We start from the raw sequence: 25588 nt of genomic DNA on the forward strand, positions 1-25588 counted from the left end.
TAAATCAGAAGCCTTCCTAAACATGTGGCCCACAGTTGACGTTCCGGAGATAAGGTTCTACTTGGTAAATGAACTGATCCTTATATAGCGCTTTTCTACTCTCCTGGAGTACTCAAAGCACTGTATACAACATGCCACATTCACCCAATCACACCCACTCATACAAGCACTTCCTTCTGTACTTAAGTGCAATCTAAGCATTCACACACATTCACAATGGGTTAGTGATGGGATTTCCAGCTCTTTTTGGAGAACCGGCTCTTTCGGCTCCCAACCGGCTCTTCAGGTTGTTTTGTTGCTTTAATTAATTTATTATCAACAATAATATAAAATTATGCACAAAAGGATTTACTAATGTAAAAAAAGTGATTTTATTTATATATGTTTAAATATAAATATTTACGGTGGCCCCTAGAGACAAAGTACGTACAAACTCCAAAACACATTTCTAGCGTTAACTGAACTTCCAAAACAGAGCTACCTAGATCACTTAAATTACACAATTGAAAGCATATGTGTATTGTTTGTGTATTTATACACAAGCACTCATATATATTCAAATAATTTAAAAAAAATGTTCATTTACCTGTTACTACCACACACCAAAGCCGGTCGTTGGTACTTGCTGGCTTGTGTAGCCACTAGGTAACAAAAGCTCAACACTGCCCATAGCATTCTGGAGCACTTCTGTTGTGTTTTGTACATGTTTTGGAGTTTGTACGTGCTTCTGAGTTTTTACGTGTTTTGGAGTTCATACGTGTTTTGAAGTTTGTACGTGCTGCTTTGTCTCTAGGGGCCACCGTAAATATACTTTTATTTATTCACTCCACATAAAATGTAATAAATAAATCATATAATACAAAAACCAACTATTCACAGTTCAACTTTTAACTATTTAAATTTTCAGCTTTTTCCTTTGAAACAAATTTAAAGTGAAACAACACAAAACACTACAAACCACAACACAATTAAATATAAATTAAAATATGAAAACAAAAAGAAGATGCACATTCTCTGTCATATAGGCCTGCATGAATAAACTTTCTGAATCCTTTATCATCTGCAACTGAAAATAGTTGTGGATGATTACTATACCTTTCTAATGTAACGTTGTTGTCCCTGGTTCTCTTTCTCTGTCTTTCCCTCCCGCTCTGTTCCTGTGCTACTTTGAGTGTAACTACCGCCCCTCCCCCCTCTGCTCAGTGCAAAGCACAAGGCTCGCGTGCGGAGTGAAGCGGAAAAAAGGGCTTTTTTTTTCTGAGAAAAAGAAAAAAAAACGGCTCGTGTCGTTTACATCAAAGATCTGGCTCTAACAGCCATTTCGTTCGCGACCGACACATTACTACAATGGACACATCGGAGGACAACTTGGGGTTAGTATCTTACCCAAGGATACTTGGCATGCAGACTGGAATCGAACCACCAACCTTCTAGTCAGTAGCTGATCTGCTCTACCACCTGAGCCGCAGCCACCCTTAAGAACATCACTTCTTAAGAACATCAGCTAAATAACTAAATAAAAAATGATAGCTTCTCTACTCTTCTTTTATTTGTAATTAAAAGTATTAAAAGAAATATTATTGTTAATTTTAAAAAAAATTATACCTGTGCTTCAGGAAGTATCCATTACCAAATAAAATACATGTGTTATTCTTCATCTGGGACACATTTGCTCCTTAGAATAGTTTATTCCTGGCACCCAAGTCTCTTCTGAACTCTGTGAGCCTCTTTCTTGCATGTTGAGTCGCTTTGTCTGACACATTGGTGTATTTCCACGGCAGCAGCTCATTCAGGCGTTCCTCCACAGCCATCAAGGCATTCGCCCTTGATGATATTGTCATGTGGAATGTACTTTTCTAGGTCTCCTCCACACTCCCGTAGGTCTGCATCCCAGAATCCCAGTGCACATGCATCTTCGTATAGGGTTTAAGGAACTGGATCTCCTTCTCCTTTGGTGCTGCCTTGATGGGTCCTTTATGCCTTGTACCTCTCCGTGATTTGACCCGCGTATTCGTTGTCAAAGTACAGTTGCTTGCCATCAATTTCAATTTTCATCTGCCAGGCGTTTTGAAAAACCAACTCTTTAATGTGGATCTGAAAAAAGTTTAGGAATCAGTGCTCCTTAGTGATGGGAATTACGGCTCTTTTTAGAGAACCGGCTCTTTCGGCTCGGCTCACTAAAAAGAGACCGCTCTTTCGGCTCCCAACCGGCTCTTCAGGTTGTTTTGTTGCTTTAATTAATTTAGTATCAACAACAATTTAAAATAGTGCACAAAAGGAATTACTAATGTCAAAAAAACGTGGTTTTATTTATATATGTTTAAATATAAATATATACGATGGCCCCTAGAGACACAGCACGTACAAACTCCAAAACACGTACAAACTCCAAAACACGTACAAACTCCAAAACACACTGCTAGCATCAAGTGAACTTCCAAAACAGAGCTACCTAGATCACTTAAATTACACAATTGAAAGCATATGTGTATTGTTTGTGTATTTGTACACAAACACTCATATATATTCAAATAATTTTTTAAAAAAAAGTTCATTTACCTGTTACGACAACACACCAAATCCGGTCATTGGTACTGCCTGGCTTGTGTAGCCATTAGGTAATAAAAGCTCAACACTGCCCATACCATCCTGGAGCACTTCCATTTTGTTTTGGAGGTTTCACGTGCTTTGGACTTTGTACGCGCTTTGGAATTTACATGTGTTTTGGACTTTGTACGTGCTTCGGAGTTTGTATGTGTTTTGGAGTTTGTACGTGCGTTGTCTCTAGGGGCAACCATAAATATACTTTTATTTATTCACTCCACATAAAATGTAATAAATAAATCATATAATACAAAAACCAACTATTTACATTTCAACTTTTAACTATTTAAATTTTCAGCTTTTTCCATTTAAACAGATTTAAAGTGAAACAACACAAAACACTGCAAACCACAACACAATTAAATATAAATTAAAATATGCAAAACAAAACGAAGATGCACATTCTCTGTCATATGGGCCTGCATGAATAAACTTTCTGAATCCTTTATCATCTGCAACTGAAAATAGTTGTGGATGATTACTATACCTTTCTAATGTGACGTTGCTGTCCCTGGCTCTCTTTCTCTGTCTTTCCCTCCGGTTCTGTTCCTGTGCTACTGCGAGTGTAACTACCGCCCCTCCCCCCTCTGCTCAGCGCAAAGCACAAGGCTCACGTGCGGAGTGAAGCTTAAAAAAAAAGCGAGAAAAACTCACAAACCAATATCTCTGGGGTGACTGCATTGATAAATTCTTTCTCAAGAGTCTCAGATTATTCAATTAACTGGACAAAATCTACAGTTCTTCCGATTAATTGCTCCTTCCATAATTCTTCTCCTACACCACTGCAATCTGGAAATATAAAATATTTAGGTATTAATGTCTCTCCTAAGCTTTCAGAATTAACTAAATTAAACCACATCCCGCTTTTAAAGACAGTAGAAAGCGATCTGACTAGATGGAAATCTTTACCCATATCACTCATGGGAAGGGTCGCCGCTATAAAAATGATGGTCTTGCCAAAAATAAACTATTTGTTTTCAATGATCCCAAATAAGCCATCACAAGATTGGTTCAGATCTCTAGACTCATATATTTCTAAATTCCTTTGGAAAGATAAACCCCCACGTATCAGCTTAAAAACATTACAAAGGACCAAGGATAAAGGAGGATTAGATCTGCCTAACTTTAATTACTATTTTTTAGCCAACAGGCTTCAGTTCATCTCTAGATGGTTTAAACACACCTTCTTAGATGAACCTTGGATAGATGTAGAACAGGCACTATGTAATAATCTAGAAATTTCAGACCTACCATTTATCAGTTCAAACATCAAACGACATGAATGCTTTAAAAGCATCAACATCAGCTCTTCTCTGACAGCATGGTGGGAGTTTCTAAAAATGACAGAGTCCTCATTAATCCCATGCAAACGTACACCTATCTGGAACAATCCGGACATATTACAAAACAATAATATGATAAACTTTCCAGATTGGAGTTGCAAAGGAATTAAATACTTGGAACATATATTGGAAGGAACAGACTTTATTTCATTTGACAGACTAGTTACACAATATGGGATCAACAAGAAACGATTTTTGGAATATCAACAAATTAAATCCATAGTAAAAAAGAAATTTAATCCCAGTGAAGCTGAATTACAAACACCACCAAGTGTGGTACATTTTTTTAATCTAAAACCCCCCAAATTATTGTCTAAAATATACAGAATGCTTTCTAAAATAGATGAATCAATATCCCTTCCTATTGCAAAATGGGAAGTGGATTTATCGATCAGCATAGACCAAAACCTTTGGTCTCAGATATGCTTAAAAACCTTTCAATGGATCAGAAATCCCAGTTTGCAATTAATACAATACAAAATATTACATAGAGTGCACTATACTGGTCATAGGATGTTCAAGATGGGCTTTACGTCTTCCAACAACTGCTCACACTGTCTAGCAAATACACCAGACAATTATATCCACACTCTTTGGTTCTGTCCACCAGTTCAGAAGTTTTGGCGTGAGATATGTGAAGACTTATCGAAGTGTCTGAAATGTAACATTCCAGCCTCCCCTTTAGTGTGCTTGCTGAGCAACTTGGATGAGGTCACTGCAGAAATAAACACAGCCCACATTGTTTTTACGGCTCTATGCATTGCCAAGAAAACGGTCCTCCTTAACTGGAAAAATAAAAATAATCTTAATTCTAATCAATATAAAAACCATCTAATAGATCACATTAGTCTTGATACAGCCTCTGCCACCACATTTAATCAATCCCTTTGGGCTCCTTTGATCGGCTTCATCACCTAGTGGGGGTGGGGGGTCATGGTTTGGTCCTGCCTTCGCTATTGTGGTTGATATGGGGGTAGTGACGGCCTTAGGGCGTCTGGGGAGTCCCTAGGGACGTTTTCCCTGGAGGGCCTAACCCGGGGGATGTGGCCATGACCTGGTTAGGGGCTCTGATGGCTCCTAGATGGTGTTTTCCTTGTGGCTGCGTACAGCGGAGATGGGGGAGGGTCTGTACTGGCGGACGTTGGTTACTGGCCTGGTGGCCTGGTTGCCCCTGGGTGGGTCCGGGACGGGCGTGGAGGCTTGGGGGTGCTCCACCCCCAGTCTGGGGTGCTGGCGGGGCCTTGGGGGCTTGGGTCCTGGCTGTTGTGTTGCCGGGGCTGTGGGCGGGTGGGTGCAGGGGGGCTCAGCCCCAGTACAGGGGACCTCTGGTGCATCAGCCCAACTAGGGGGCTCTCTAACTGGTGGGGAGGCTGTTATATCTTTGCAGGTGGTCTCCTCTCTACAGGAGCTCACTTTGCAGGTGGGGGAGAGATATAGGAGAGGTAGAGAATGAACTCAACCTGGGTGTTTATTGTCTTGTGTAGTTTGGGAGATGATTGGATGATGGGGTGGGTGCAGTTTTCTCTGCGGTGGGGTCGGGTGGGCTGCCCTGGACTTTGTAGGGCTGGGCGGTGCTGCTGCTGTGGGCCCCGGTCCGGATGGGCCTGGGCCCCCTTGCCCTGGTGGGTTCCAGAGTTGGGGGTGCCTACTGGGGTCAGCGGGGGAGCTGGCCCCAGGGAGGGGCCGCTTGCCCCTCCCTTTCTTCCCTCCCCATCCTCAGCTACCTCCCTCTTCCCGCTCTACCACACCCACCCACACACGCAGGGCTTGGGGTGCAGATATGTCACCAGGGTGCAGGGGAGGCACCCCCCCCCCCCCTCTGTCCCCTTCTGGCCACCTGTGCCTCAATTTTATTCTGCAACCTAGACATCCACATTACTCACACTCTCACATAACACATACATATAGGGCCTTGGGGGTGGGCACGTTATACAGCGTCCAGAGGATGGTCTGTGTATTCCAACCCACCTCTGGCGCTGGTGCCCTACCCTCAGTTTTAATGCATATAGACACTGAGGGTTTTCGGGAGGAGCCGTGCTGCTCTCTGGCAGGATGCACCATGCCCTCCTGTGTTTTAAATGCACTTTAGAACAGCACACAGCAACACTACATATGAGCGGGCAGAGGGAGGTTTGGGATCTTCACTCACCCCGGTTCTGTTAGCCGTCAGGGCTGGGGGGCTGGGAGGAGGTGCTGGCCGTCAGATTGGGGTCTGTGATGCGGGGCCTCCCTACTACTGCAGATAAGGAGGCGGTCCGCTTGCCTCCACCCCAGAGAGAAGGGTTACACCTCCTGGGTCTAGGTGCGGCTTGCCCCTCTGGGGGCGGGGGTACCTGGACCCGGGATATAGAGTATGTTTGGGGAGTGTGATTGTCTGTACAGTGTCTATTTGTGTCTGTCTACACGTTGGGTAAGTGCCGAGTATTTGGTTGTGTATATGGGGGTGGGAATACACGTTTGAGTCTGCGTGCGCCTGTTCGTCTGTGTCTGTATGTCAGGTTGGGTCTTAGACTCCACCTCTCTGGGAACATCTCAGGCCCTCCAAAGTACGGAGGCCTATCTCCCCTCACCACACCCCCTGCCGGTGGCTGATGCCCTCAGACGTTGGTGTGCTGGTGGTTCTTGTCGACTGGGGCTGGGCACTCATGTATGTACCGGCTCACTCCTGGTGGCCGATTGGTGGGGCCTGGCGCCTGTGGCCCGGCTGGGCCCCTTCCGGGGGGTGGGGTGTCCTCAGGCCTCTGGGCCTGAAGCTCGGTCCTCTCTGGCGCAGCTGGCTGCCGGCAGAGCCCGCGGGCACGCCACTGCAACCCCCTCTGGCCTCTGCTCTGTGGCTGCTGGGTGACCTCTCGTTTGGGGCTCTACTCAGCTCTTCCCAGGAGGGTGGCACGGTTCCCCCCTTTGGTGGTCCTCCTTGGGTCCTCGTACTCTGGGGCCTCTAGATGTCTGGGGCCTGGATCTCCTCCATACCTGCTTCATGCCCTGGGGGACGGGGCTATGGCTCCCCACACTCCCTAGCAGATCGTTACATGGAGAAACCTTTGGAATACAAGCATGCTGATGCACACAGGTGTACACACGGGTGTTCACAGACACAAACTACACCTTTCTTGGCTGCTACCTCAAAGCACATTGTGCGCTGTCTATCTTACGTGCTGCACAATAACATTTAATATTTAGTGTCTACTGTTATCTACTGCTAGCTAGTTTATTGTGATGGTGCTGTATTTATTATGTTGCTGTTTTTTGTTTGTTTGTTTTCTCTTCTGTTTTTTTTTCTCCATACAGGTGATCCAGGTGTTTTGTTTGTTTTTTCTTTCTTTCTTCTCCCCTTTCTCACCATCTCTTCTCCCCTCTATTTTTCTTTCTCCCCCTCTTTCTTTCATTCTTTCTCCCTGTCCTATCCCCCAGTCATGTCTGTCCCGACTGTAACAACCGAAAATAAAATAAATACATAATTATAATAAAGGTCAATCAAATGGACCAATATGGCAAGGCCATGATGATCCACTTGGTAAAGTAAATCCGCTTGGCATCTCTCTTGGCCTTAAGACAACAATTCTGATGGCTAAAGATCCAAACGGGACAGGGGGGAAAAAAAAAAAAAAAAAAAAGCGAGAGAGAGGGTGAGAGAAAGAAAAAAAGAAAGATAAACACGGCTCCCAATAAGGAGCCGGCTCATGTCGTTCACTTCAAAGAACCGGCTCTAAGGCTACGATCACACTGCAGGTCTTAATGCTTAATTCCGATTTTTTGATCAAATCCGATTTTTTTGTCTGCTTGTTCACACTACAAATAAAATGCGACAGCAAACGCGCTCTAGTGTGAACCCTTAAAGCAGCCCGCATGCGCAAAAGAAGTCGTCACACACAACGCGCTCTGTTTAGACCCAGAGCAAACAATATTGTTTGACTGATGGCCCTTAATATAAAGTCTTCGGACTTTACGTTTCCCAATTTTTGCTTTAAGTTATTTTGTTATTTACTTAATAATGTAAATAACCTAATAATTATCCTTATTGCTGTTTTAGAGAGGAGCGGTGCTTCAAAGGATAGTTGCAGATTTCTGTCAGAATCTGCAGATTATACAGTATAAATAAAATGTTCACGTTTCTCCAACGTTGTCTTCCCAACAGTTTCACTGGATGGCCAGGAAGCGTTCGCGATGTATTCTCGGGCGCTTCTCCGGAGCTGATAATTGGCGTCTGTCTTGTGTCAGTGACGTAAAAGACGGATTTAATGCGACATGACCATTCAAACAGCAGTCGCTTTCTAAAACATCGGATATGTATCGGATTCAGTACCACATACGAAAGTGACCCAGATCAGATTTGAAAATATCGGATTTGTGCCGTTCACACTGTCATACCATGATCGGATATGGGTCACATAGGGTCAAAAAAATCGGATTTGATGCGCTTTCGCCTGCAGTGTGAACGTAGCCTAAGAGCCGTTTCGTTCGCGACCGACACATCACTAGTGCTCTGTGAGCCTCTTGGATTTTAAGTTAAACTTCATCAGGCAGAGCCAAGTGACTTTTGAGCAACTCACTTATGAATTTCACGACTGACTTACCCTCTTTTCCTTCTGTTACTCTATACATGTAAATATTACTCCTTCTAGAATGGCTCTCCAAGTCCACTATCTTTTCTTGTATGTCTGTATTCTTTTTCACCACCAAAATGTGCTAAGAATTGTGCTGGGAGACACTTAAAAGAAGTGGACGGTCTATCGGTTTTGTGAGGAAAGAAAAGATGAGAGCTAAGTGTGTTAGCCTAACTATTAGCCTAAAAATCAGTATTATATTAATCGTGAGATTAACCCTTGGAGAGTCCTAAAAAAAGACCCCCTTATGAGGTCCTAGAGTCAAAAATCAGTTGTAATATTATTAATTGTTTTTGTTGCTTAAAAATTAAGGAGCCTCCAAACCCACCAAAGCAGGAACAGCCTTAACAGAGGACTCAGGACTTGGTTCTGGAACAGAGAAAGTATCAGCTGTACAGTGCTCAAAATGATGTACTTCCATGACTGCCTTGGGCAATCTATGCCAAAATGCTCATCAAATTTTTAACAGCTGATCTATTGTCAAATCTTCCTTCATTTTAAAAACAAGGAAAAGCAAAGCCCAAATGTATGTGAAGGAGACTGTAATGTGGACATTTCTTTCTTTTTTCTCTCATTTGGATGTTAGGATTTATGATTGCGTTTCGGAAAAAAACATAGTTTGTGGTGTCATGTGGTGCCTGATTGCATTTTGCAAACACCTGCGTTGCCTGCCGACTGGGCTTTTTTGGTACACCCTAGCCTGTCAAGAAAAATCTTTCCAACTCTGAGTGAATAAAATTTTTGCTAAACTTAGCTAAGCTAATATTGCTAACTACAGTGTTAGCATGTCAGCCACCACTGCGTGATGCTAAAGTAGGTATGCTTTTGCCTGGTGCAACTTGTAGACGTGTATTTTTATTACTTTTTGTGGAGGGAAATATATTTCTTAATTTACACAGGAAACTTGGATCTAAAGTGTAAGCTGTAGCTATGCTTGATTTGTATTTAATTGGGTATTTCTGTACTAATATAATATTGCGCCTGCAAAGCTATTTTTTAAAGAGAAAAAAAATATCGTCACTGTTTTTGGTTATGTATGAAGTGTTGTGTGCACTAACTACCTTATAAGAAGTTTGGTAAAGCGAATGTATTTATATTCCAAAGTATGAAAAGTATACTAATAATGGCAATGTTTCATTTTAACGTATAGTATGTTGACATGAAAGAAAGCAAATGCTCTCAAATTATGGAAACGGCCAATGGGATGTGTTTTGTTTGACACGTGATGCACATGTATATATTTGGTGGCTGTCATTAAAGTTGCTCTCTCTTGGGGCGTGTTCATCATCCAAAATGGCCAAAGGCTGATGTCTGTTTATTCGTCCCTACTTATCGTTGGTGCAGTCTATTATTCATGTCAGACTTCTCTGTGGATTTCATTTTCTGCTAACATATTAACTGCTACCTTTTGTTAATTGTACTCCTGTATTGTCTGACAAAGTGAGTGTTTAAAACACATAGCCTCAAGCTATTTCCCTGCAATCTCACACGCTTTATCACCCAAACAAACCTAAACACAGGTCCAAAGTTTTGTAACCAAATAAAGGGTCTGGGGGAGTTACATTTGTTACAGTTCTAAACTGCACCCTAAAAGGCTAAACTGCACCCTCTGATGAAGATTAGTCTCAAGAAAAGTTGGATATTGTTGAAAAAAAAAACAACAACTCTCCATTTAAAATCTCTAATGCTGTGATGATCAATGGTATCGCTATAGATGATAAGAAAGTGGGAGAAAATTACAGATTTTCTTAAAAGGTTTTGCTCCATTAACAGGATCATATTAGTAGATGAGCAAACCTCTGATCTCCATAGACAGGCAGTTGATATAGTAGTACCCATTCCAACCTCCCTAAACTTAAAAACCTAGCTAAGGTAACTGGCAGGGATTATGTTCTCAAGGACATGATGGCCCAAATCAGTGAGTCATTCACAAATCTTTTGCCTTCCACAGCCGAGTTACTACCTGAGTTAACTGAGACCCACCCCACTAAATCTCGTGTTAGAGTTGACTCCCAGAAAGTTGACAACGCACCACTTAAATCTCTTGGTGAAGTTCAGATCGCTCCAGCAATACACGTGATCTCAGTCCATCAGAAGTGAAGCATGTAGTGGAGGAGCACATTGTAAAAAGGAAATACGGTACACTGCAGATGCAGTCTTCGCAGAGGCTGCATCTGCAGGCTGCAAAATCCCTAGACTGAATCCTGAACCATACTTTAACATCTGGTGCTCCAGTGCTGAACTGATCAGCACTGATGTGGTCCTTCCATATCAAGCATCAGAGGTTGAGGAGAATTTTTAAAAACCTTTTATCTCCAGCAGTTGATGTAGTAAAACATTTAAGCTTCAGTAGCTTACTTGCTATATTTCCACTTACCCAACTCTGATTATGGAAGGAGCCATTCAGCAATGGCTCCATTGACACAGTAACTACTGTTTTATATTCTGGAGCTCCACATGAAAGTAAGGAGAAGAAAGACAGGCTGCAGAGCTAGAGTAAAGTCTTGGGAAAACCTTCCATATTATATGTCATTATGAGAAATCTAAGATCTCTGTCCAATAAGATGGAAGAGCTAACAACATTAACCAGTCTGCACAAGACGTATTTCGCATCTTGTGCTTCTCAGAGAAGTGGGTGAATTAATTCGTTCCGGACTCAAAAAGCAAAGGAGACTGGCAAAAGGAAGGAATTTCTACTGGAATGCCACCTCAGGTCAGATTTTCATCTTGGAAGATGCTGAATGGTTGACAGGTGGGCAGCAATAAGGAAAGTGAAGGAAGTGACAGTTGACACTTTTCATTGTTTTTAACACTCTTTTTCGCTTCAGGTCTTTGTAAGTTATAACGATGCTCTTATCTGCAGCTGGCGATGGGCCAACAGCAGCACACGAAAGAGTGGCCCACAGACTCGCTGTACCATATATTTTGAACACTGCCTCACTGTGGCAATACGGCTCTATGGAGGCAGACAGGCCATCCCCAAGCTGCCAAAAACAGTGAACGTGCTAGACAAAGAGAAAGGAAGTGACACCTACAAGAGGAAATTGGAGGAGTGGCTTAAGGGAATAATGCAAGGACATTCTGGAGGGGTCTGAAAACAATCACCGGCCAAGACAAAGCCAGCAGAAGGTGCCCAGAATATGATGGAAGGTAGTGGGCTAACCAACAAAACTGAGTGTTTAAAACAATGCTGTATTTTTTCTCTCTTCTTCTGTTCCTGGTAAACTCCACGGTTGCTTCGTTCCCTATTCTGACCCACTTGTCAACCAGTCAGCATCTGGCCCATGCATATGCCATCCATATCCAGTGACATGCAGCTGAGATTTGAGATGATTAATGGTCAATGAAAAATTGCTGTCCAAACGGAAGTACGTGCAAAGACACAAATTTAAAATACAGTCACTTTAACGTACCACACTGCACCATAATCTGGTTTATAGTTTTCAAAAGATGTGTACGTCTATTACATTTGCGCAATATTTCATCACTGTATGTGTATATATATGCAATATCACTAAAGAAATCAAGGACATGATAATGCTAAGTAAGTGAGCACTTTATGTGTATACAGTCTGTACAAAGACATGGTTTGCAAGTTTAACTTGGACTTTTTGCTGATGTTGTGAGCAGAATACCTAGTCTTGATAAACCCAAAACATGATGGATCTGAATACTTGAGAAATTTATGATCACAAGGCATATTTGCCATAAGACAACTTATTGTAGAAACAATGGTAAAAGCATATGTGAATAAATTTGCTGAATAACCCTTTACAACTTTACATCAATAATCCTTGATGTTTAAAATAAAAGCCTCCGTCAAGATTTTCACTTGATGCGATATTTAGATTGACATTTAGATTAGGTTTAAAGTTGATTTGGTTAAACGTTTTCAAATGTCGTTCAATTATGTTCAAATGTTAAATGTTAAATTTCACATTGCTTTCTCTTGTCCTTAATGGAAAATGAAAAACATGCTGTAAAAATAAGACTTATTATTAAGCATCCAATTTCAACCTACCCCTGTATTCTTAAAGGTGTAAATTGGACTTCTGTACTATCACGTTAAACATTTGCATTGATTAAATATGCTAATGTCATTGCTGAAAGACCCATCTTACACTGAGGAGCTCAGATGAGAGGCACATATTCATTTTTAATAGAATTACCTTTATCTATACTGTAACTTCATGAGTGCTGCAATGCTGCTTTGCTCTCCTTATACAGTTCCTACCTTCTCCTGCATTATAGGCGAGGATGGAACGAGTTCTGGTCTGTTTGCCCTCTGTGTTCTTTCCAGAGCAGGTATGGGAGCAGAGAGACCAGGGGCTCCAGGGGCTCAAGGCACAGTCCTTAGGGCAAGGCACCTCGCAGATAAATGGCATAGGAAGGATGGCATCCTGGCAGAGTTGTCGATCCACATATTCACCTGGGTGAACACAAAGAGAATTAAGGTACTGTGCCAAATTTAAAATGTGTTATCAAGTTAAAAGATAATGATAACATTCATTAAATTAAACAGGGCTAAGAAAGCAACATCAAATTTCCTTCAAAAAGTCACTTTAAAATAAAGGCTGTGAGCATGAAATGTTGTTTTTCTTGGTGTGTTCTTAGGGTGGGACTGCCAAAATGACTAAAGGGAAAATTGCACTTTCTAATGTGGTAACTAATGTTAACCATTTTAAGACCAACATTGTAAATTCTTTTGCATCACAGTTTTATTGCCTTAAATTAAAAAACAAAAAAACTGAAATAAACAGCAACAATAGATAATTTCCGGCGCCGCTCCGAGCTGGCAGCCAGTATCAGCAGCTCCGACCTGACCGAGTCCTTTTTTCTCTTTCTTTGTTGTTATTGTGTTTCTTGTTCTTTTTTTTATATTGTGGACTGTACTACTCCACAATCGAGCTCAGAATTTTATGGACAATCGTGTTTTTTATCATATTTTTTACGGCATCTGTGTCCAGAGAGTGCGTGGAGGTCCGACCTCCCATTGTTTACAGCAGGGATCAGCTGTTAGCCCTCGGGGTCTCCGCTGTTCTGCCTACCGCCGAGCGAGCCAACATCCCCCGCGAGGTGAGGAGGAAGAGACGCGGCACTCGGGCGGGGATCGGGCGTCGCAGTAAGGTTAGGAGGTACCGGCCAGCGATTCCGTCTGTTATTATGGGGAACGTGAGATCTCTCACCAATAAAGTGGATGAACTGGCGGCTCTTACCCGACATCAGAGGAGCTACAGGGAGTGCAGCGTGATGTGCTTCACAGAGTCACGGCTAACCGCACTAACTCCGGACTCACACATAAACATAGACGGTTTCCATCTGATCCGGGCCGACAGAACAACGGAGAGTGGTACGAAGAGAGGAGGGGGTCTGGCTGTGTTTGTGAACGATAGATGGTGTAACTCTGGGCATTTATCTATCAAAGAGACGCTAAGCTGACCTCCTATTTGGTCTCCCTAAAAGGTCCCTTCATAAACTCCAACTTCTTCAAAACTCCGCAGCTCGGGTCATAACTCGTACTCCATTAACAGCTCATATTACCCCAGTTCTTCAGCAGCTTCACTGGTTGCCCATAGAAGCCAGGATAAATTTTAAGATCTTACTTCTTACATACAAGTGTATCCATAAATCTGCTCCTTCATATTTGTGTGACCTGCTCCATATCACCACTGTTTCCCGCCCTCTCAGATCATCATCTGCTATTCATCTTACTGTTCCGTCCTCATACCTTATTACTGTGGGGAACAGAGCTTTCAGTCGCTCTGCTCCTCGGCTCTGGAACTCTCTTCGTCCAGCCATAAGAAATATTGACTCCCTTTCCGTATTTAAGTCACAGCTCAAAACACATCTGTTTAAACTGGCTTATTCGCTTTAGTGCTGATTTTATCTGTTGTCAAGCTCTGTTTTGCAATTTTAACTTATTTTATGTATTTTATGACTATTGCTCCTTTTATTAATTTTGTTCTTTGTAAGGTGACCTTGGGTTTCTGAAAGGCGCCCTCAAATAAAATGTATTATTATTATTTATTATTATTAAGCTGTAAGGACATTGAGCTGCTAGCAGTTAGCATGAGACCGTACTATCTACCGCGAGAGTTTCCACACGTCATTATGATAGCTGTGTATGTCCTGCCCTCTGCTAACGCTGCAGCAGCCTGTGAGGTCCTGCACACCGTAACCAGCAGACTCCAAACACAGCACCCTCAGGCCCTTTTCCTGATCTCTGGGGGCTTTAATCACATCTCCCTGTCCTCCACTCTCCCCACCTTCACCCAATATGTCACCTGCCACACCAGGTAATGAGGAAATGACACGCAGGGGTGGACACAGCTGAAACTAATGGCATAACGAGACACAGACCTTCAAAGTAAAACAGGAAACTCACAAACTGTTTTGCACCACAAACTCAGGGACATGAACAGAGCACAGGGGAAACACCAGAACCAAAACCCTAAGAAGTAAGAAAACAAGAATTAACCCGAAACATAAGATGCCACCAATAATAAACACAAAACACTGGGTCTAACAACCCAGGACCATGACACAGTTCAACTACAACAACAACAATAGACCACAAACTCAGAAGCCCAAGATTCTGCCTCCTCAGGCAGGAGGCTGACGAGCATTAAATGCAAAACTGCAAAACTACCAGACTGAGAAACAGCTTCACTCCAGAAGCTGTGAGACTTCTCAATGCACAAATGGACAAGAACTGATATTGTAGCACCTTAATCACTACTGACACTTACTGACACCGTCACTTTATCACTGCTGGTCATCATGCCCTTTTGCTGCTAAAGTATTTATACCTACATTCTATATCCATACACCATACTGGTACTCAGGTTGTTGCACTCTATTTATCGTATTATTTTATTACTTGTTATTCTGTTTTCTTTTTAAAAAAAAACCCCAAAAACTATTTATTTATTACTTTTTAAAAAATAATTCTGTTTCTTCGTTATTCTCTTTCTTTTTTCTTTTCGCTCCGGGACCGTGTGTATATAATTTCATTCACCTCATGTATACATGTGATGCAAATGACAATAAAGCTCCTTGAATCGTCGAATCCTTATGTCTGTGTAAGTGAGAGGAAAATCCCTGAGGCAAAGTAGCTATGCACTCACACTAGAACATGATGAAATTGGTTATAACAGCACAAACAATAGGGAAATCTATGCTCTCTACGTTAAATACAGTAAATACAGTGTTGGGCAAGGAGCATATTGAGATTAACCAGGATGGATCAATAGGGAGGACAAGAATCTCTGCATCAATCAAAGTGAAAAGACTGACCTACATCACACTGACTACAACCTAAAAAAATGATTCGTTACCTCATCGATGTAGTGTGTCTCATTGCCAAGCAATTCTAAACCACTAAGACTTTTTCTTTAAACATATACATTTCTAAAATGATGCTATCTTTTGAATGTGAAAAACACACAGAGATGTGAATGGGACTGCAGACTACGATAAAACCATCGATGGACTACTTAGAAATAAATAATCATCCTAAAAGGTGTAAGAAACATCCCAGCATAGGTGCCACACAGCCTCCTAAAGTATGATGTACATAACACATTATCACCCAGCCTTAGGTGAGCTTTCACAGCAGCTTTAAAGGCATGTGCATCATGATGAGTTCATGTCTATCAACAAATTTATAAGCCACTGTCCAATTTTCCATCATCAAGATAAAATTCACTCATGTTCACATCTTACTCCTTATTGTGCTTCTATCTGTGTGACATGCCTAGTGTGAAATGTCAGTGCAAACTGAAAGACAACTGTGATAAAGCCAGTGCGAGTGGGACCGTAGGTTTTCAAACTGTCATCCATACCTGCACAGAGGGCAACAGGAAAACTCAGTGACAGTGGAGAAATGCCCCTGACTTTTCACTGGCACTGTTTCTGTGGTGATGGCACATAATGTGCCAAAATTACATAAAGTATTTTTAAAGTAGACAATTTTAAGCATAATTGTCACGTGACTGTGTGAATTACACCTTCTGTAAACATTATCTTCTGTCTACTCAAAGAGACCTTATGACTACAGAAAATCATCAGTGTTTTTAGTTTTCTACAGTATGAAGATAGTACCCTGGGGATGTTTTGCTAGCAGAGTGACAGATAATCTATGGAAAGTGTCAAAACACCATAGTAGCTTTTGCTTGGAACCAAAACTTAAAGGCAATCTCAAAGCACTTTAGAGACCAGCTACTCCTAAAGCTCGGACTAGGATAAATATGTTCACATATACTCACCGTCACTATTGACACACTGGACTTGAGGGATCTGGGTTCCTGGTCCACACTTCTCCTCATTATCTGGGATACAGTCCTCCAGTTTAACCACCAGCCAGTCGTAGCAGCTCGGGTCTTCACATGGTATGGCCTCCACCAGGTGGGGGCAGTTTCCTGTCCCACCTGTTGGTTCATTGATGATTCTCCTCTTCCTCAATTTAAAGCCTTTGGGGGAACAACAGAAATCTAATGAGCTACATGATCTCAAACCAGCTCAAACTAATAAGCTATGGCTACCCCTGTGTGTCAGCTTGTGTACAACTGTAGCATATTTTTTCACCAGATGTTTTTTATTGAAATATTGCTTTTAACAGTCCATTAACAGTCCATTAACAGTCCATTGTTATATGCAGCACAAGTGACTGAGATCATGCTTTTGCTGGAGCAGCTCCAAAACTGTGGAACGATCTCCCTTTAGAGATTTTTAGTTTTATTTTAGTTGTTTTTAGTTGCTTCTATGCGGTTTTATCTTGTTTTTTAATATAGGGCTGTTTTAATTTTTATGTATTGTGTGTTTTATTTATTTATATTTGCTGTTTTCTGTTATTCTATTGTTTTTGACCTATTTTCTCTACGGCACTTTGGTCCTGTGCTGGGTATTTTAAAGTGCTTTATAAATAAAATTGGATTGGATCAGATTAGGAGTTAAAGTAACAAAGATTCAAAGAACTTTGCATGATGAATAGTGTAATGCATATATCTATCACACCCGCTACTTCCACAAAGCCACCAGCATTGTGGAAAACCCCTCACACACAAACTTCAATCTGCTGCCTTCTGGCAATAGGTACCAGGCCGTCACTGCCAGACCATGAAACAGTTTCTTCCCCCAAGCCGCCAGACTCCTGAACACAGTGACTGGACTAACACACACCTTCATATATCAAGTTACCTTCTGCACAACCTACTGTCATTGTTGCGCTTTTCTATTGCACGTTTGTGTCTGCGCTGTCTTGTGCCTGTATTGTTCTGTTTCTTTTGCAATTTTTGCACACTTGCACTTTATCTATTCCTGCATTGATTGTCTGTTATATGTTGCACATGACTAATGCCTGAAGAAATCCATTAATTAATTTGGGAAATTGTTTGATTGGCAAGAGTTGAGGTGGGGATTAGGGCTGTATAAACGAAGATGAGGACTGAATGCAAGGTATACTGTCAGTCATCACTGACTTGCTATCTGCAGAGTGTATCATGGATGCAATAACTGCAAGGCAGGAGTGAAGGCTATGTGATAGGTTATGAATCTTTGTTTTGACATGAAGATTTTGGCTCTGTTTATTTTTAATTTTGCATTATTCATTGTGTCCTAAAAGCATTTCACCTTTTGAAAAGGCAACTGTCATCTACTAAATTCAGTCAGCTGTGGCTAATTAACATTAATTAAGATGATAGCACTGCAGTTTTATCCAGGTCACATGTCTTATTCTTGAACACTGCTGACTGCATAAATTGAGGACACAGCTTGGGACTTGGTCAAGGATGTCATAGGCTGTCTATATAGTAAAACATGATGGCAACCTCCCTCTTGTGGAATTCAGAGAGTGAAATGTATGTGACATAGAAAACAAGTGCTCAGTTTGCTGTTCTGGTGTACACTTTGATATCAATTTGACACTTTTTTTTACTGTTTTGCCACTGTACTGTACCATGGTAGATTTTACTGGAAAAAGATGTGTGTGCAGTGAAGACTTTCAGTTTTAAAAGGTTTAACAAAATTCCTTACATGCATTTTTATACATAGTCCCCTATTTTCAGACGTCCAACTTTACATTCAAAACTGACTGAAAAGCAGTTTCTTTATTCAGTCATTTAGTCAGTTACAAATGACCTGAAGTTCACTTCAAGTGTTGAACTATTTAGTGGCTGTTCACTGGAAATGTCAACATGAGGTCCAAAGAGATCTTGATGCAAGTCATTCATGAAAAATTGAAATAAACCTATGAGAGAGATAGAAAATACATCAGGAGTGGCCAAGTCAGCAATTTGATGTATTCTTTATCCAGCTCAGTGACATCAGTGACATTGGAAGGACACAGGAGACGAATAAAGTGGCTGATCACAAAATGCTTTCCTTGGTTAAGAACTCTCTTAATGAGGTCATTTTTCAAATCTACAATCAAGAGACACCTTTCTGAATGAAATGCATTCAGAAAGAATGATTCATTGGGTTTACAGTAAAATTTCGCACCCCTGGTAAAATCCAACAGCAGGAACACAAGATTAGATGTTGACAGAAAACATCTACAAGAGCCTGTATGGTTCTGAACACAAACAAACAAACAAACAAACAAACAAACAAACAAAACAAAAATAAAAACATATGAAAACAAGATTAAATTGAATCACAAGAAGAAGGAAGAGAAAAGCAAAGATAAGGAAAGGAACGCCTCATGATTCAAAAAATACCACATGGCATGGACATGTGACACCAACTCACTAGTGTTTATTGATGACGTGACTGCTAATTGAAGTTGCCAGATAATTTCTGAAGTGCACAGGTTATACTCAGGACGACAGCTGCAACAAAGGTCTGACAAAGTATCTCAAGGGAGGAAATGGACTGACAGTGACACAAGGAGGATAAAAGTAAATAAAGCCAGAAGGATCCATTTCAAGAATTTCTAGATATCCTTTTAATTTATACTATACTATAATTAATACTATAGAATATGAAGGTAGAATGTTTTGTACATTGTAAATCTGGGTAAAAGTCAATGCACTGCCATTTTTTGGGGCTTATTTGCTTTATTGGGGCACAATAACAATCGTGGGGCAGATGAAGTGGTATGCAATTTTTAAAGGGAGATTTCAGGAAAGTAAACCCTACGGAACTCCTTTGATTAGTCACTTTATGACACAGTATACTATTGTAACCCTAACAGTATCTCTTACCTTTCTTGGCTACCTGGTCTTGACAATTTTCATACGTGCAGGGTCCCCACGTGCTCCACGAAGATACCTCACAATCAACAGGACAGCTTATGTGGCAGAGTTGGGTGGTGTTTGGAGGAATACCCAGACAGAGCTTACTGTCCACTGGCCGCAGTGCTATAGAGACACAGACAAGGACAAAGACACAGTGTTAATCTATGCCAAAAAGGCTTTAAGACATAGTTTAAAAACAAACTAGCTCAATAAAATGGTAAATGGACTTATATAGGGCTTTTCTACTCTACCTGAGCACTCAAAGCCTTGTAAAGTGATTAGAAAGTACTCAGCTATCTGTTCAGTAAGTGGTGCAGAGGGTGGTAATCCATGTATTTTCCGCATATACCCACAGTCATGTGACTTCTACAACACATGACAGACAGCATAGTGAGTCACCCTGATTTCAAATTGCAACCGCAGGAGAGAATTTACAAAACCAAATTTTTATTCTTTAAAAAAAAGCTTGCTAGATGTTTGGCCTGATTGTCAGTTGACCTCTGCTCCATCAGCAGTCTGCAAGGTCGTCAGGCTGATGAGTCATCATAGTTGTGTCACAGCAGAACTCATGCACATACAAATTGCTTAGCCAAAGGTGTGTCCTTTAATAGCGTTGCTCAGTAGGCAGTAAACGACATGCCCTTGAGTGCTAATGTGGCAAAAGCTGGCGGATGAGCAATCCAGTCACTTTATCATGGAATACTGGTGGTTCTATTGTTAATATGTTGGGAAGGAGCGGGTAAGATAGAAAGCAGTCATTTTTTTCTCATAGTGTTACAACCACCATGAGATGTTGGCCACTGCCCTGTGATGCTCCGGGTGAGTGTCTGTTCAGTCGAAACAGAACTGGGCCCCAGAGCAAGAGTTTGTCAGTTTGAGTCACTCCTGTCATATCTAATTTTCTTTCTTGCTAGAAAGTTCAAAAAGTACTTCAAGTTGAGATCTAGGCTGGCTTAAGTTATTGATCTGACTTATAGACTGCCATTCAACAGTTATTCAACATCAACAAAAAGGTTTTTCAAGCTTGCAATCTGCAGCTGTTTGGAAATAAGTCCAGGGGACCTCCTCACCTTGTGTAAATCTACAATTTTCCCTCTTGGATCTTCTTGTTCTCATTCCAAGATATTTCATCTTTGCCTCTCTTTGTCTCCAAACTGTTCAGTTTGAACTTTCCCCTCTGATATACTCATTTCTAATCGTATTCCTCCTGATTACACCTGTTTTACAGGAGGAGATCACTGACATGGGTTTCCATCATCAAGCTGTCCAACCTCTCCCTGACTCATGCCACTGTTCCTACCTGTCTGAGGGCCTGCACCATCATTCCCATCCCCAAAACACTGGAATAGACAGCCTCAGTGACTACAGACCTATAGCTCTCATGTCTATAGTCATGAAGTGTTTCTCACCACACCAGAGACTGCCTGCCTCCCTCCTCTTTCAACCCCCACCAGTTTGCTGAAGAAGCAAATCAGTCCACAGAGGATGCCATTACTATCACCCTTCACAGAGCACTGAGCCATCTTGAGAACAGGAAGATCTACATGAGGATGCTCTCCGTGAACTACAGCTCAGCGTTCAACAACACAATCCCAAACATCCTTATCACCAAACTGGGCCACCTTCAAATCCCCCCTTCCACCTGCTCCTGGATCTAAGACCTCCTCACCATCTGGCCTCAATCAGTCCCCAACTTTCCCCTTCACTGTCACTCAGCACCGGTCCCCACAGGGTTGCGTTCTCAGCCCCCTTCTGTATGTCCTGTAAACCTTTGACTGTACTGTACCACCGTGGTTGGGCTCTTTTCTGATGGAGATGAAACAGCGCACAGGGTGGAGGTAGAGAATTTGTCCCGCTGCTGTTCAGAAAATAACCTGAAACGGAATATCCTTAAAACAAAAGAACTCAGCACAGACTCCCAGAGGCATAGACAGGTCTACTCCACCCTCATTGTAAATGAAGGATCTGTCCCCACCTTCAGGTTTTTGGGCACTGGTATTGCTGCCAACCTCACCTGGGCCCCCAACACCAAAGCCCTGGTAAAGAAGGCCCAGCAGTGACTCCACTTCCTCCATGTCTTGAGAAAGAATAGCCTTGAGCAGAAGCTGTTGCTGGCCTTCTACTGCTCTTCAGTGAAGAACATACTTTCCTACTGTCAGGGTGTCTGGTATGCAGGTTCCACAATTGACAACAGGAAGGCTGTGGAGAGGGTAATTAACGCAGCCCAGAAAATCAGCCTGTCCTCTGCCACCCTTGGAGGCCAAATCCTCCTGTCTCTGGAAAACCCCTTACATCCTGCCCACCATCTGTTTGACCTGCTGCCCTCTGGATGGCGCCTCACGCCATTTAGATCTCACACATTCAGACTTACAAATAGCTTCTTCCCCTGGGCCATTCGGACTCCCACCTAACAATCTGGCCCATGGTCTGACTGACCCTCATCAATTAGGCCACTCGCAGACGGACTCTACTTAGACCTAGTCCAATGCAAGGTTGTTATCGTTAACAAAAACCAAATAACGAACACTAGAAGTAAAAAAACATTTTTGTTGGATGGATGATGGATGTAGAAATAAAAATAAAAAACGAGACTTTGTAAAAAAAAAAAAAAAAAGGAAAACTAACTAAAACTGTAATGAGCTTTCACAAAACTAACCAAAATTAACTGAATTTATATAGAAAATGTGTTTAGTTTTCGATGATGTGTGTGTCTGTCATACATTTGTCCAGACACATGCAGAGGGTGGGGGTGGAAGTGGCTTGAGCACCGGCCCCTTTCCCGATGGTGCCCCAGTTTTCTTTTTACTTATTTGAACCATTGCATTAATCAGCAGCATTTGCAGAGTTCCATATTGACTTGTCTGGTGCATATGAATATGTAGAAGAAATTACCTACACTCATTTATTGCCTGATGTCGTAATTGTGTCTACTAAATTCATCTTAATTACAAAGTTACTCTGCCATATATCTTTTATAGTTACCTGATATCAATGGATGTTCATCTGCCCTACATTAATATTTTTTTTAGAAAGAGCCCATAGGTTCATAGGTGTGAATGTGGGTTGTCTGTGTTAGCCCTGCTACAGATTGGCGACCTGCCTCTCGCCCTATTAGCTGGGATAGGCTCCTGGGACAGACGTCTTCCTGATGTATGTATTCCTCTTGTTTGTACATAATCCTCTTGTTGTACATACTACTCTTCTCTGAAATTTATTCTTGCTGTTCAACTATTTATATTTGTATTCCATCCACAGTTTGTGAGGTGAATCCACAATTTTGCTGTATGTGTGCAACAACAAGGCTATTCTATTCTATTCTATTCTATTCTATTTTTTCCTGCTTTTTTTTTTTTTTTTTACTAGGTTTCCCTTTGGCAATACTGACACAGGCAATACATGGAGTCTACAAAGGTTGCACAGGAAGTTCAGCCCCTCCATGATGGCACCTGAAGGTTTGCAATGTCTCCCAGCATAGTCTCCAGAGCATGGAGGAGATTCTCTGTGCAAGGAAGAACAGGATGGGCAATCTCAGAGCTCCACCAGTGGAGTCAGTTCTAGATTCCTCCTGGTGCATGACAATACCTCAAATGCCTCTATGCAGGCAGTTTCTGGAGGATAAAGGAATTAATACCATTGACAGGCCACCATGCTCTTCTGACCTAAACCCTTCTGGGATATTATCTTTTGGTCCATCCAACACTGCTAGGTTTCGCCTCAGATTGTCCAGCAGCTCAGTGATGCCCCGCTCTAGATTTGGAAGGAGACCTCCCAGTATCAATGATACTGAAAATAGCTGTACATAATGTAATTTCTGTGAGACCATTATGAGTATTGTTTTTTCTAACAGTTAAAATTCTATTTGTGAAGAAACTGATGAGGTCATTACCAGTGAAGGTTAAAAGAACAACAGAGCTCTGACTCTTTGTGATTCATTCTTCTTTGTGCTGTGCTTCCCAACACCAGAGGGCACTGCTCTGTGCTGCTATGCACCAGCTGACTAATAACCTTATTGCCAGTTCCTTTCCAGATGAGGATTCATTGCATCAGAGTAACACAGCTTTTATATATAGCATGCCACAGTTTCATGCCCTGTAGGTGTTGCATTGATCATAATGTTCAGTATTCTGAGATATTAAGGTCTCAGTCCCACTGGGGTTTGCTGATCATCTTTAGAGAGCAAATTCTTACATTATAACAGGTAAATTATCAGCCACTTAGATCAGAATTAAAAATCACAAGTTCTGCAATGACAGTAGCTCTAAGAAATTATATCACTGCTGTGGTCAAAAGCAATTTACTAGTCAGCAACAAAATCTGTTTGTTTTTAATGTTTTGGTAGAGTTTGGAATAAATATTAGAGCATAGTTTATTTAAGTATCTTGAGAGGTGTGTGAGGCCACCAGTGTAACATGTGCTCACTAGAGCTCACTTACCCATCTTAAAATATCGCAAGGCTTCAGATTCTTTTGTTTTACTGGGGTGTTCTGGCAACAAAATACTAATAATCATACCAGAAAAAATTAGGCTAAGCAAAACAGACTGTGTATCCTGATCCCACTTAATCCAGCTCCACCAAAGTGACTCTAAGACATTCCAGTCAGTAATATGGTCCTCTCTCTCTTTGAGAGAAATCTCTAAAAAGGAGCCACTAAACCAATCAAAACCTTAAGATGGATAAAGTCACTAATTTACAGCATTTAATGAGTCACTGAGTTGCTAATACAACATAAGTTTTAGTTCAATAATAAAAATTGTACGCAAACTGAGAAAACATGAATGAAGAAAGAAAAACACATGAAAGTATTTTTACCTGATGGCTTCACTGCTAAGTTCTACAAACATTTCTGCTCATTTCCATCTCCACTATTCATAAGAATGACCTCAGATTTTAAAACCACCTTACCGCGTCACCAGTCTCACCAAGTTTGAACACAGCAATGATCACCCTGCTTTTCAAACCAAATAAAGATTACGCCAACCTCTCAGACTGTCAGCTGCTTTCTCAAATCAATACAGACATTAAAATTATAAATGAGGCTCTGGCATCTAGACAAATGGTAAATGGTCTGTATTTATATAGCACTTTACTAGTCCCGCCTAGGGACCCCAAACACATCCAGTCATCCACCCATTCACACACATTCACACACTGGTGGAGGCAAGCTACAGTTGTAGCCACAGCTGCCCTGGGGCAGGCTGACAGAAGCGAGGTTGCCATATCGCGCCATCGGCCCTTCTGGCCAACACCAGTAGGCGGTAGGTGAAGTGTCTTGCCCAAGGACACAACGACCGAGACTGTCCGAGCCGGGGCTCGAATCGGCAACCTTCCGATTACAAGGCGAACTCCAGCCACCATAGACCATGAAGCCATTTTTTATGCAGACGATATTTTATAAAAATACAAATGTATAATTTCTGCATTATAAAAATATTAATTAAGCACACAACAGAAGGAAAAACTCAATATAAAAATGTATCAAATGGGATTTTAGATGCATACACTATTCCGAAAACACCCGTAACACCTAAATGCAACCTGGCAGTGCACCCCAGTCAAGACACTGATCAGCTACAGCATCTTCCTTGTTGGTTTGCCACATCCTGTTGTCTCCACAACGCTGCGTTCTAAGTGACTTGTCATCTGTTCAACTGCAAGGTTCCAGTGTAGCCCTTACTATTGCCAAGAAGGTAACCATTTTGACAATTTTTAAAGTGTAAATTACAAAATCATATAAGCATTGTGAAATAGAAGAATCGAAGGATCTTCTAATAAATCATATGCCTGGAGATGGAAACGTCTTAA

At 41.6% G+C, this 25588-nt stretch overlaps 1 protein-coding gene across 1 annotated transcript in view; it reads right to left on the minus strand.

Annotated features, from left to right (window-relative positions):
* The window catches only part of thsd7aa (thrombospondin, type I, domain containing 7Aa), a 162845-nt gene that overhangs the window by 64328 nt on the left and 72929 nt on the right, over window positions 1-25588 (minus strand). The window contains exons 5-7 of the mRNA XM_065471423.1: window positions 19753-19908; window positions 16819-17022; window positions 12786-12980 (exon numbers count right to left, since the gene is read on the minus strand). Of these exons, the coding sequence (XP_065327495.1) occupies window positions 12786-12980; window positions 16819-17022; window positions 19753-19908 (555 nt within the window). The remainder of the gene's footprint in view (window positions 1-12785; window positions 12981-16818; window positions 17023-19752; window positions 19909-25588) is intronic.

Source organism: Pelmatolapia mariae, linkage group LG22, assembly GCF_036321145.2.
Source record: "Pelmatolapia mariae isolate MD_Pm_ZW linkage group LG22, Pm_UMD_F_2, whole genome shotgun sequence".
NCBI lineage: Eukaryota > Metazoa > Chordata > Actinopteri > Cichliformes > Cichlidae > Pelmatolapia > Pelmatolapia mariae.